The 13,787-nt window shown below is 44.6% G+C and overlaps 3 protein-coding genes across 3 annotated transcripts in view; 1 reads left to right on the top strand and 2 right to left on the bottom strand.

Annotated features, from left to right (window-relative positions):
* zgc:100997 (uncharacterized protein LOC445211 homolog) overlaps window positions 1-9,540 on the bottom strand; it is a 12,400-nt gene extending 2,860 nt beyond the window's left edge. The window contains exons 1-10 of the mRNA XM_034527605.1: window positions 9,353-9,540; window positions 3,935-4,120; window positions 3,469-3,530; window positions 3,279-3,374; window positions 2,725-2,808; window positions 2,517-2,609; window positions 2,184-2,410; window positions 1,850-2,043; window positions 1,463-1,545; window positions 1-798 (exon numbers count right to left, since the gene is read on the bottom strand). The exon at window positions 1-798 is cut by the window's left edge and continues 653 nt beyond it. Of these exons, the coding sequence (XP_034383496.1) occupies window positions 1-798; window positions 1,463-1,545; window positions 1,850-2,043; window positions 2,184-2,410; window positions 2,517-2,609; window positions 2,725-2,808; window positions 3,279-3,374; window positions 3,469-3,530; window positions 3,935-4,019 (1,722 nt within the window). The 5' untranslated portion in view covers window positions 4,020-4,120; window positions 9,353-9,540. The remainder of the gene's footprint in view (window positions 799-1,462; window positions 1,546-1,849; window positions 2,044-2,183; window positions 2,411-2,516; window positions 2,610-2,724; window positions 2,809-3,278; window positions 3,375-3,468; window positions 3,531-3,934; window positions 4,121-9,352) is intronic.
* Window positions 9,541-9,684: 144 nt separating this feature from the next.
* prkrip1 (PRKR interacting protein 1) lies at window positions 9,685-10,762 on the bottom strand. The gene has a single exon (XM_034527277.1). The coding sequence runs from the start codon at window positions 10,611-10,613 to the stop codon at window positions 10,047-10,049; it is 567 nt and encodes a 188-aa protein (XP_034383168.1). The 5' UTR covers window positions 10,614-10,762; the 3' UTR covers window positions 9,685-10,046.
* A 149-nt stretch (window positions 10,763-10,911) lies between these two features.
* Window positions 10,912-13,496, top strand: glrx5 (glutaredoxin 5 homolog (S. cerevisiae)). Its single transcript, XM_034527278.1, has 2 exons — window positions 10,912-11,328; window positions 11,865-13,496. The coding sequence occupies exons 1-2, from the start codon at window positions 11,049-11,051 to the stop codon at window positions 12,035-12,037; spliced, it is 453 nt and encodes a 150-aa protein (XP_034383169.1). The 5' UTR covers window positions 10,912-11,048; the 3' UTR covers window positions 12,038-13,496.
* The last annotated feature ends 291 nt before the right edge of the window (window positions 13,497-13,787 follow it).

Genomic DNA, 13,787 nt, shown 5'->3' with positions numbered 1-13,787 from the left:
CTCACAGTGATCCCCTTCATCATTACTCTGTCCTGGAACAACACTCCCGTCTCCACGTTCTTCTCTGCTTCTGCTGTCTTCCTCTGACTCTGTGTCAAACACAGCTGCATTGTGGGCCATCTCTCTGGAAAAACTTTCACTTTTGTCCCATTTAAACGTCCTATCAACCCCTGACTGAGCCCTGACCTCTGGTTCACCATGCTGTGCTGAGTCCTCTTGATGTTCACTCCCGTTGAATGTCTTCTTACACACTTCCAGATGTATTGACTCTTCAATCTGCTCTCCCCTCGAGAACATGTCTTTCTCTGTTTCCTCTTCAACCCTTGCCACTTGTCTTTTCAGCTGATTATATGGTTGAAAATCCTCTTCATTCAGATCCAGGATGTAGCTGTAGGCGTCCTCCTCATCTGAGTCCAGTGCTGACAAGCTGTAGATTCCTTCCTCTGAGCTCAAGGAAAGGTGGCTTTCATCCGCTGTGGGCTTGCTGTCGCCCTGATCAGCAGACGCGTTCTCAATCCATGATCGGATCTCCTGGCTGACTCCGCCTGCGTCCAGCGGACTGGGTGGCTGGAGAATGCTTCGACTCCTGCTTTTCTTTTTGTTGAATGGGGACGTGGCCTCACTAGTGTGAGCCGAGGTGTTCCGGGGGCTCCCTGAAGATCTGCGGGCCCACCGCTTCCAGAGTAGCTGCTCGCTGCTCCCCTCTAAGCCTTGGACTAATGCTTGGGCTTTCGGGTAATCGGCGTGGGTCTCTCCAGAGCTGACAGACTCAAGTGATCCAAAATCTGTTGTATGATCCTGTAATATAGAGTTCAGTAGTGAACGTGTCATTATACCACTGGAAAAAAAAACACGAAAGCTCATAGTGTGCATGAATATGTTTGTTTTGGGTGGTAAAGGAATAGTATGACTGAGGAAATAGATGTATTCCCTTTTTTCCCCGAGAGAGGATCGATACCTTTTTCTACCTGTTCAAGTGTACATTTTAATGATATACTTGTTTTAACGTATTCTTATTTGTTCCCCATATTTTATTGTACATTTTCATATTTTCTATTTAAATTGTGTCATACTATTGCACTGTGTTTTACTGTTACGCACACAATCACCTAGCTTAAGGGTAACAAACTTGGCAATAAACATGATGTATCACATTTATTTACAGTCATCGGTACAAAAACCTTCAATCCTCACAGCACCATGCAAAGAAATAGTTCTGCACATCAACTTTAGTAAAGACACAAGTAGCTGTGTGGATTCTGTAGTAAGCCAGGTATAACATTAGATATGCTGCAGGCAATCGGGCCAGCTGTTTTACCCTGTTGCCAATCTTTAAATTAAGCTAAGCTAGGCTAAGCTAACTGTGTACTGCTGGTACTCGAACGACTGATGTGAGCGTGCTATCAATTTTGTCCCCTAACTCAAAAAGCAACAAAGTCAAACTACTCAAAGCCGAACTAACCTCATCTGTGCCTGAACATTGGCCCAGAAACATAGACACATAGGTGATGATGGACTGCTCATCTGGTGAAGGGCCTGACACATCTGCAGAAAAGAAGAATAAGAGTAAAGGAGAACATCCTGCTCTGAGAGCCTTTGTATGGCCCTTAAGATGAAATAAAAGTGACAGGACACACAGCTGTGACCTTTGCTGATCATTTCTAGCGAGGTCAACTTCTAAATTGGTCTGTGATGGGATAAGTGCGTCTGATTTACTCCTCCAACCCATTGATAGGTTGTATGCTTATCCCATGGTGGGCATAGGACTGTCTATGTGAAGAAGCAGAAAGATGTCTTTGTGGATGAAATTGGATCAATGTGAGACACTTTCTATTCAGTGAGCCTTTACCTTCAAGCTCCAGAAGAGGTGGTATATCCAAACTGTGATGAGCTATTGTGAAGGCCAGCTGAATGTTTTCTCTTGGTTGTCTGGTCAGGTTCTCCCTCAGGTCGACTAAGTCTGGGTTTATGGACTTGATCATGGCTAAGAATGCAAGCCCACTCCTCCAGCTCCTTCCAAAGTCACACACCTCCACTCCAAACCTGCAAATTTAAAATGGCATGATCGTAAAACCAAACTTCAACTCAGCACATTGTGTTTCCCTCATTGTGGTTGTGGAGGTATATACTCGGGTTTGTAAGGTTTTGGTTGACTCTTTCGGTTGGCTCTTCTTCAGACTCACTTTGATGTGCATCGTTGGACCCATTGCAGCAGAGTCTTGATTGCTTTCCCATGGTACTTTGGCTCTCTGGTAGCCTTTCTGCCTTTGCTTGGCAGTGTAATGCAGGAGTAGCTGCCAATGTCATTTGGCTGGGGTGAGAGGTCGCTAGAGAAGGGGTAACAGCTCGTGGATAAGGAAGAAAGGCTGGAAGACAATTGCCTCTGGAGGCCTCGCAACACTTTCTTTACCTGTATGAGAAGAACGTACAGGTCAGTTACAAAGACCAACACCCAGGCAAGAAGGGAAATAATACATTGAGACATTAGGGTAGATAGATGATGGGGGGAGACTTGCCTGGAAATACAGGATCATATTCCAGACAAGGTTAAGAACAGCAGAGGGGATCCCATCAGCGATACCTGAGGCATCGATTCCAGGCAGCTTCACCTGAGAGACAACAGGGAGGAGACATCACCTGAAATCCACTTCTTCCTGATTTGAATGTAAGTGCAATGGACAACCCAAAGCCAAGTCACTGTATTGAACAGGCAAACATGCTCACATGTCTATCATCCAGGAAGGCCAGGGCCTTGGAAATGTTGTTCAGTCTGAAAATGCGGTGAGAAGACGACCTGAACCTGTAAAGCTCAAGACAACACACAAGAAACATGTTCTGAGTATTTTTGAATTTGTTTTATGGATCCTCTAGGCTTACAGATATGGTAAATGGTAATGGCGCTTTTTTTACCGACCACTCAAAGCTCTTTAACACTATACTTGTCATCATTCAGCCATTCACACCCATTCATACACTGATGACAGGGACCTGCCCATGAGGACTAACTAACATTCATAGAACATTCACAGACCAGAGGAACAGCTACGGGAGCAATTTAGGGTCAAGTGTCTTGCCCAAGGACAAATCGACATGGATTAGCGGATCGAATCCCCGATCCTCTGATTGAAGGACGACCCGCTCTACCACTGAGCCACAGTAGCCCGAATGGTGCAATTGCTAGTAAACTGAACTGAAATGGACCAGAGGAAAAAAAAAATTGTAATATATTCTTCTTATTGGGGACATCGAATACTTCTACTGTATAGCTTGACTCTTACTAGCTTGCACCCGGAAAGCTCCTCCAGCAGAGCCAAAAGTATTCGTCCATCCTGAATGTCCGTGAACAGGTCGTACACCTTGACTGGAGGATCGCGCTGGAAATTTAAAAAAATGGTAAACCTTATTACCGACTGCGTTTATGAGCTGAAGTGCAGTGTTACGGTAACTCTGTATGTATTTGTGCCTTACTCTCTGCAGAAAGGCATTCATCCACCTGGTGAAGGTTCTCCTCTGCACTGCTCTCCCCTCATCTGGGGGAGAGGAACAGGAGGATGGCACTGAACACACAGCAGTTTTATGACTGAACACTGTTACAGTATTTAGAATGTGGATAATGGCACATACAGTATGTGTTAACCCTCAAAGGCTGCAGACGTTGAAGACATTTATGAAACTCTATTTCGTATATAGCATATTTAGGGGTATTATAGAATCAAATCATCAACAAGCGAAAAAGAACGTGTATGATTGGGCAATCAGATACATCGATGCAAAAGTCACCTCCCTGGAAAGTGACTATAAGGAAATTAATTTAAAGCAGGAAAAGACTATGACATGTTGCCTTGCAGAGAGTTCTCCTTGTACAAGTATAAGCAGTGGTTTAACACAGTGCTATCACACAGGGAGTCAGTACGTGTAGTTTTAGTCACTGTACCTTGAGACTGTTGCACACGTTGCTCACTCATCCCTCCCACTGGTTTCTTCTGTGAATCCCCGTTGGCCTTGTCCTGCATTCTCATTCAACCTTCCTTGTCTACTTATGATCCATCGTGGAGATATAGACGGGAGGACAATTCGAAATGTCAGGCACTCTGAGCAATTAGAGGTGCTCCGAGGTTTCCTTACAGAATAAGGATAAAGAAAAGGAAAAATGAGTCTGTGTGTCTTGCCTGAACACGTTGATCGACTCTGGCTTCCACTCCCCCCTGAGGCAACTCAACCTGAATTCTACTGGAGGGCTGGGATTCACAGAACTATGTGGAGGCATTCAGTCACATGACTTCCTTAACGGTTCAAAATGAAGGAATCAGCTGGGGTCGAGCACTATGTGAGGTGGCAGGTGGTATGGTTTTCCTGCAGAGGCCTGTAATAAATCTTTCTGGTTCTCATAACACAGTTCACTAACATAAGTTCGGCTCAGACAGGAATAAAAAGTCTGGCCTTCACAAGCAGATGTAGCCATGGTTATTGCTTTACAGTATTCACACATAACTCATGTTATCAATAGAGAAGGCTGGAGAGCACCGGCAGGTGGACTTTTTTTTTCCTAGTTAAATCTGGAACTGAAATTTTCTTTTAGACTTTGAGCCCATCAAGGCCTCACCACCAACAGCTGGTGTCACTATATTATAGAAAACTACAGAGGCAAGCTTTTCAGACATGATTAGACATGATTATCTTGATTGGATAGTGACAGAAGACACATAACAGAAAATACTATTGCACCTTATATATGCTTATATTCTTATGCACCATTCACCTAGGCAAATTCCATAACCTACTTGGCACTACAGTTTCTGATTCCGAAATGAAGAGAGGGGAAGATGGGGTGTAACATGAAACAAAGATCTCCGGACAGATGTGAACTGGGGACACTGCAGTTCAGCGTTGACGCCTTCTGTTATTTTTAACTAGATTCTAACTATTAGATACACGATAGATAATCTCCTGCCCTCGACCAGTACCGATCTATCCTCAAATAGAGTAGCCTTAGAGGCAGCTGTAAACCCTGATATATATTTAGATGGCTGTTCTCCCATCAACCTTGACCAATTGACTTCAACGGTTTCTACTTGTAGCATGTAGAATGTTTCAAAGTAGTTTCTGTTTACTAGACTGTTTAAAGAAGTGTTACCTTTAATTAGCACGTCTCTACTAGATATTAATAATCTATCTTTAGTAACAGGCCATGTACCAGTATTTCAAAGTAGTATTTTCAGTCAGGATTTATAAAGCACCACAGAACAGAGACACCACTTGTGAAAATGACAAATGACCTCCTAATTGCATCTGATAAAAGACTCATCTCTGTACTGGTCTTGTTAGACCTTAATGCTGATAAAGGACTCATCTCTGTACTGGTCTTGTTAGACCTTAGTGCTGATAAAGGACTCATCTCTGTACTGGTCTTGTTAGACCTTAGTGCTGATAAAGGACTCATCTCTGTACTGGTCTTGTTAGACCTTAGTGCTGATAAAGGACTCATATCTGTACTGGTCTTGTTAGCCCTTAGTGCTGATAAAGGACTCATCTCTGTACTGGTTTTGTTAGACCTTAGTGCTGATAAAGGACTCATCTCTGTACTGGTCTTGTTAGACCTTAGTGCTGATAAAGGACTCATCTCTTTACTTGTCTTGTTAGACCTTAGTGTTGATAAAGAACTCATCTCTGTACTGGTCTTGTTAGACCTTAGTGCTGATAAAGGACTCATCTCTTTACTTGTCTTGTTAGACCTTAGTGCTGATAAAGAACTCATCTCTGTATTTGTTTTGTTAGACCTTAGTGCTGAATCTACATACCTCCATTGCACCTTATTAACTCTGCTTCCTCCCTGGAGTCATTGTGACTTCACATCTCATAGGGTCCATTGGACCTGGTCTTGTTAGACCTTAGTGCAGATAAAGGACTCATCTCTCTACTTGTCTTGTGAGACCTTAGTGCAGATAAAGGACTGATCTCTCTACTTGTCTTGTTAGACCTTAGTGCTGATACAGGACTGTTATGCAGATGATACTCAATTATATCTATCGAACAAACCAGAGGAAACCAACCAGCTCGCTAAAATTCAAGAATGTCTTAAAGACATAAAAACATGGATGACCTGCAACTTCCTGATGTTAAACTCAGACAAAACTGAAGTTATTTTACTGGGCCCTGAACACCTCAGAGATTAATTATCTGGTGATGTGGTTTCTGTAGATGGCATTTCCCTGGCATCCAACACCACTGTAAAGAATCTCTAGTTATCTTTGACCGAGACTTGTCCTTTAACTCCCACGTTAAGCAAATCTCAAGGATTGCATTTTTTCATCTACGTAACATTTCAAAAATCAGGCACATCTTGTCTCAAAAAGATGCAGAAAAGCTGGTTCACGCGTTTGTTACTTCCAGACTAGATTACTGCAACTCCTTATTATCAGGCTGCTCTAATAAGTATTTTAAGTCCCTCCAGATGATCCAGAATGCTGCAGCTTGTGTACTCACAAAAACTTCTCCTCACCTAAAAGCCTTGATTGGTGATGCACCATCATATCTTAAGGAGCTTGTAGTACCATATTGCCCCACTAGAGGGCTTATAGTACTATAATACCACACTAAAGAGCTTACATTCAATTCAGTTTATTTTGTGTAGCCCTAAATCACAAATTTGCCTCAGATCTCAATCTGTACACATGGGTTAGACACAACATTGTACCCCATTAGAGCACTTATAGTACCATAATACCCCACTAGAGAGCTTATACCACATTACCCCACTAGAGAGCTCCTGATACCATATTACCCCATTAGAACACTTATAGTACCATATTACCCCACTAGAGCGCTTTTAGAACCATAATACATCACTAGAGAGCTCCTGGTACCATACTACCCCAATAGATCGCTTATAGTACCCTATTACCCTTCTAGAGAGCTTATTGTACCGCATTTTAGCACTGTAGCCAGGCTGACAGAGTCACAGCTCTGTGGAGCCGTGTATTCCTATAGACCTCAGTAGTAATGACTTCATGAACTTCTTCAATGAAAAGATTTTAACTATTAGAGGCAAGATTGATGATCTCTTGCCCTCAACTACTGCCGATCTGTCATCAAGAGGAGTGGCCTTGGAAACGGCTGTATGCCCTGGTGTATATTTGGATAGCTTTTCTCCCATTAACCTAGACCAATTGTCCTCAACGGTTTCTACTTCTAAACCGTCTACCTGTCTCTTAGACCCCATCCCAACGAGGCTGCTTAAAGACGTATTGCCTTTAATTGGCACCTCTCTGTTGGATATTGTTAATGTGTCTTTGCTAACAGGCCATGTACCACATTCCTTCAAAGTAGCTGTAATTAAACCTCTCCTGAAAAAGCCCACTCTTGATCCAGAGGTGTTGGCTAACTACAGACCGATCTCTAACCTTCCCTTCCTCTCTAAGATCCTTGAGAAAGTAGTCGCAAATCAGTTGTGCGACTTCCTACATCAGAATAGTTTATTTGAGGAGTTTCAGTCAGGATTTAGAAAACACCACAGCACAGAGACAGCACTGGTGAATATTACAAATGACCTCCTAATTGCATCAGATAAAGGACTCATCTCCGTACTGGTATTATAAGACCTTAGTGCTGCGTTCGACACCATTGATCATGACATCCTATTACAGAGACTGGATCAGTCGATTGGCATTTCAGGTACCGCACTAAGTTGGTTTAAATCCTATTTATCAGATCGATCTCAATTTGTATTTGTAAACGATGAAGCCTCACTGACCACCAACGTTAATCACGGAGTTCCACAAGGTTCTGTGCTTGGACCAATTTTATTTACCTTATATATGCTTCCTTTGGGCAACATTATCAGGAAACACTGCATAAACTTTCATTGCTATGCAGACGATCTATATCCAGAATGCTGCAGCTCGTGTACTCACAAAAACTAAGAAAAGAGATCACATTACTCCTGTATTAGCTGCTCTGCACTGGCTCCCTGTAAAATCAAGAATCACATTTAAAATGTTTCTCCTCACCTACAAAGCCTTGATTGGTGATGCACCATCATATCTTAAGGAGCTTGTAGTACCATATTGCCCCACTAGAGAGCTGCGCTCACTAAATGCGGGGCTACTTGTGGTTCCTAGAGTCCTAAAAAGTAGGATGGGAGCCAGAGCCTTCAGTTATCAAGCTCCTCTTTTATGGAACCAGCTTCCACTTTCAGTCCGGGAGGCAGACACAGTCACCTCATTCAAGAATAGACTTAAGACTTTGCTGTTTGATAGTACTTATAGTTAGGGCTGAATCAGGTTTGCCCTGGTCCAGCCCCTTGATATGCTGCTATAGGCTTATAGGCTGCTGGGGGATGTTTTAGGATACACTGAGCACCTATCTCATCTTCTCTCTCTCCTTATGGATGAATCTACATCTCTCCATTGCACCTTATTAACTCTGCTTCCTCCCCGGAGTTGTTGTGACTTCACGTCTCATAGGGTCCATTGGACCTGGAGGTGTCTGATGCCTGGTGAGCCAGCCTCCCACCTTGGCCCTGCTGATGCCCCGCCCTCCCTCCTCTCTACCTCCTTCTGTTTCATGGATTGGAGTTCCATTCATACATTGTCATATTCATGTAATGTGTTTATGTAACTTTGTAAATGCTGTTTATCCTGTACACATGACATCTATTGCTTCTGTCCATCCGGGGAGAGGGATCCTCCTCTGTTGCTCTCCTGAAGGTTTCTTCCCTTTTTTCCCTGTCAAAGGTTATTTTTGGGGAGTTTTTCCTGATCCGATGTGAGGTCCTGGGACAGGGATGTCTTATGTGTACAGATTGTAAAGCCCTCTGAGGCAAATTTGTAATTTGTGATATTGGGCTATACAAAATAAACTGAATTGAATTGATAATTACCCCACTAGAGAGCTGCGATCACTAAATGCGGGGCTACTTGTGGTTCCTAGAGTCCTAAAAAGTAGGATGTGAGCAAGAGCCTTCAGTTATCAAGCTCCTCTTTTATGGAACCAGCTTCCACTTCCAGTCCGGGAGGCAGACACAGTCACCTCATTATTACAGCTCTGTAGTATATTCCTTTTTCGTACTCTGCAGGGAACTTTAATGCATGTTTAATGAGTGAAATCTTCAGTGGGCAGGACCCCTGGTGAGAAACATGTCATTTATAAATCATATCAGCTGAACAAGCTGAATTGTTTTCAACAGAGCACAAATGTGATAGATCAGAATATTGTCATTTGAATGTAATGTCAGTTTAAATTAAATAAATAGATCAAAGTAGTTAAATGTTGTTACTGTGAGTTGACCGTACTCGACAGGAAGAGCTCCCCTTGTTTCAACCCATATCTAGCTGTCAGGCGTCACTCTACCTACCTGAAGAAAGGTGACGGCTACAGAGCGAGACAAAGTCTGTCCAAGGAACATCGCACGTGAATCTCCTGCGCCTCGAGAAGTCACGCCTTTTCATTCTTTGAGTTGCTTTCTGCCACCTTGTTGTGCCCACAAGCAATAGTCCATGCAAGGGGCCGCTTCACAAGGCTGCAAAGACTGATATCATGAAAATATGGTTGGTGATGATGATACACACATGCACTCACTAGCATATCAAACATTACCTTGGTTGTTACACAGCCCTTACATCAAAATGTCCAAACAGTGACTACACCAGAAAGATAATTCAGCAATCTAAATGAGAATAAACCCGATAACATGTATATTCGTATTTTTATTTAAAAAATCCCATTTAAATGTGTAGGATTCCCTCCTACTCAACAATCCAATAATGTAGACTTTCTGAAAACCTGATCACAACTTTTGTCAAACTCAAGAAGCTCCAGGAGACAACAGCATAATGTGGGAAGTGTCTCAACGTGTCTCTTTTCCAACTGGGGCATTGTGTGACTGAAACCATACACTCAGTCCCTTCAGGTTGTCTGATAGTAACACGGGGAGCACATTCCCGAGTGCCTTTCAGAGCCCCGTGGCGTCATGACCGGTCATCACAATGTCACTTCTACGGAGCATTATAACGCCAGTGACGTTCCCCATCTATCCGAGGGCGTCGGACTCATTTCCTCCCCATGATGAAGCTAGGAGTCTCGGCGTCGTCGTCGGCCTCTCTTTCCCCTTTTTCGTCGTCGCTGCTGCTGTCCGAGCTGTTGTCGGCGTCGCCTTCCTTCTTGTTTTGGGACTCTAGTTTCGCCTTCTTCGCCATCTCCTTTTTCTGCTTAATCTTGTCCCGCTTCTTCCTGCGCTTCGCCGTCCTGTCATCGGCTGCCAGTTTGTTCTGCTCCACCTTATCCAGATAGTCCTGGTCCTCGTCCTGCTTATCTGCTATCTTGTCCAGAAAGTCCTGCCTCTGGTACTCTCTGCGTCGGAGGTGCCGGTAGACATGGAACTCCCCGCTGCCTGCACCGGCGCTGGAGCCCATTACGTCTCGGACGAACTCCGGCGGAGCCCGCGGGTTCCATTCTTTGGGCCGGTCTGGGATCGGAGCCGGCTTATCCGGGTTCCGCATTAACCTCTCCAACTTCAGACGCTGTTCCTCCGCCGGAGTTTTGGCGATTATCAGAGGCTGAGCCTCTTTTCCACCAGATATTCCCTGCTTGTTATTCTTCTGCGTGTGCGCCGCCATCTTTGAAAACGCCGTCGTCTTCTTCCTCTGTGGCCAAGTCGCCCCGGAAGTTCTTGAGAGCTTCTGTTACCGGGAAATAATTACGTTACTTTACTCTATTTTAAATATTGTGTTTTTCAAAATAATTTACAAAACGGAAGTTATCTGATAGTGGTGGTGGTGGTTTTAATTTATTTTTATTAAATCGTAACTTTGAATTATACCGTGTGTGAATGATAATGACGCGTTGCTGAACCAATGGAAAATCAATTATCATTTGTTTGGGCGCAGCTGTCCAATCAGCGTTCACGTCCCGCCCCTTCACTCGAGCGTCATCGAAACGCTTCACGTCAGTCAGGCTGTCTGGTTACACACACTCCGGCCTGGTCAGAAGCAGGTTAGACACTTTCCACGACGTTGTCGCTGAACGTATAAAGATATCGATCACCAAAGACCATGAACAGTTTACTTAGATCCACTGCGAAGTGCCTGCGGACGGGCGCTGCGCTCGGTCCCCACGGACGCGTGTGGTCGGCCCGGTTCCTGTGCGCCGCGGCGGACTTCCAAAAAGACCTTGGTGAGATGGTGAAGAAGGACAAAGTCGTGGTGTTCATGAAGGGGACGCGGGCGCAGCCCATGTGCGGCTTCAGCAATGCCGTGGTCCAGATCCTCCGGATGCACGGGGTGGACGACTATGCGACGTACAACGTGTTGGAGGACTCCGAGCTCAGGGAAGGTCAGTACATGTAACCTGTTCGTGACATGGCAACAACAAGTTGTGCCCTCAGTCTAACGGGGAACCTTTAGCAACACCTCTTCGTGATTGACAGCTGAAGTGGTGCGAGACAGCCGCTGACCGATCAGTCTATTCCAGCTGTTGTCTAACGACACGTTTCATTGTATTGGAACATTCAAACCAACCGCACGTATCAGCCTTTTGTCGACGGCCCTCTGTCACTATGCCTGGAGGTGTTAAGCTTTTATCAGCGCCGTGCAGCAGGACCGAAGGGTGTGGTCCTCATTTAGTCCAGCATTACGCAATCAGCGTGGGCTCCCGTTTGAAATAATGACACCACTTACGTGAAGGAATGAGGAACTGTGTCCTGTTAGTTTGACTTCACTTCATCTAGAGAAGTTGTCGCTAAGAACAAGATGAACCTGTAGACAAACTCTGCTGGAACATGGCACGGAGCTGTAATGTACTTCCATTAACCCGGATCCCTGGTTACTGGGTTACTTCTGACACCAAAACGATATCTGCCTTTTCCACAGGAGTCAAGGTCTTCTCCAATTGGCCCACGATCCCTCAGGTGTACCTCAGCGGGGAGTTCGTGGGAGGCTGCGACATCCTGCTCCAGATGCACCAGAACGGGGATCTGGTGGAGGAGTTGAAGAAGCTGGGCATCAGCTCCGCGCTGCTGAAGGCGGAGGAGGAGTCCAAGTAGAGGAAAGGGGACGAACGCCGCAGAGGACACTTTTATCAGGTTTAATTAATCCCCCACTTAGATGATCCCAGTCAAACCGACTCTCTCGGCAGCCGTGGGTAAAGTCCACTCCCCCCTCTGGCCACTAAGACGCAACAAGATAAGAAATGACATGTTTCTTCAGTTCTGGACATTTTGGTTTGTTCCACACCTACAAAGATCTCGGGGTGCTGCTGCTGCCCCTCTAAATGTGAACTCATGTGCCTGGATCCCAAATCAGTTTTTTATAACCCCTTACCCACATTTGTCAGCTTCATCCATTGACATATTTTGATATAGCAATATTGGCGTTCATTTGGAGTCGTGCTCCTGGACATAGTTTATCGGGGCCTTTCTGCTGACGACAAAAAAAAACTAAGATCCGTAAGTTTGGGGCCAGAAACTGAAAAGGAGCAGCTGACAGATGCTTTAAAGATCTATATATCCCAGGGAAAGAGCGGAGTCACAAATGTTTGATCTAGTTTTGTTATTTTTAACTATAGCAGCTTAAATATTTCCCTCATTTAACACATGGAGACACTAGTTCCTAGTTTTTAATTTAATCATATCAAGAGTCACCACATTCTATAATGGTATCCTTAAAATAAGTGTTGTAAACAGCCTACAAAATCCATACCGGCATACTGTATTGGTTGGAATCACATGGTTTTGGTGATGCAGTGCAGTAGAGACCTGCAGACTACAATAACCCCTCTGAAGGTTGGGAGTGTCAGGTTCCCTCCCTGTGCTTTGAATCGGGTCATCTAATCATCCATTCCATCAGGCCCTGCTGTCCATCTTTTACCCCCAGCCAGTCTGTTCTGGCCCTGGGTGCACCGAGACCAGGTTTAGATCTTTGTATACAGTTTCCTGTGTCACAAACCTTCCAAATGCACTAGCTGTACATCGACAGGATACCAGAAGGAAGAACAGAAAGGGGGCAATACTGATGTTCGTACATTGGGGATTAATAGTGCTGATGTGGGGGTCATAATTATATGAATATGTTGTTTACCATCTGGCCAATGGCATCTTTTATGCATTAGCCTTTTGTAGCGGAGGTGACTGCAGACATGGACCCTACCTCACTGACCTCGTTCATTTTGACTGAACCGCCCCCATCTTAACGTCTACAACACACACACACCATGGTACCCTTTTCTCTTCATCCTGAAAACCACTTGCAGTACATTTGGACAAATGGAAGCAGTTCTGAGTCTGAGGTATTTGTTAATTTATCGCTGAAGGACAAGTCTTATTTTCTTTGGAGGGGTGGGGAGTGCCCAAGAACCCGGCCATGTGTCAACCCTCCTGCTGCACAGCTGTATTATCAGAGCAATGGTCATGTAGTACACTGTAAGATATTGTACATTGAAAACACATTGTTAAATGCATTTTAGCTGCATGTAAACCCTGCACCAATTAAATATTTTGACAAATACCAAGAGACCTGGAGTGTTTATGTATAACCACCAGTATGCAGAGACTACAAGTATTTTCTGTTCACTTTTGGATGCGATGTGGCATCGAGACACAAAGACAATGAAGTAAACAAACTGATCACAGGTCATTGATGGAGGCAGACAGCAGTGGCTCTTTTGGCACATTGACATCGGTCTGTGCCATCAGCTGCTGGACTCGCGCTGCTCTCCCTGAATGGAGGCCAAGCCAGCACTGACGTGGTTTTGAAGTCCAGATACGGGCGCTGAGTGTCCACTGGGTTTTCCTGACA

Source organism: Cyclopterus lumpus, chromosome 24, assembly GCF_009769545.1.
Source record: "Cyclopterus lumpus isolate fCycLum1 chromosome 24, fCycLum1.pri, whole genome shotgun sequence".
NCBI classification, from domain to species: domain Eukaryota; kingdom Metazoa; phylum Chordata; class Actinopteri; order Perciformes; family Cyclopteridae; genus Cyclopterus; species Cyclopterus lumpus.
Note: the sequence above shows the minus strand (reverse complement) of the source record. Positions and strands in the feature narration are given on the sequence as shown.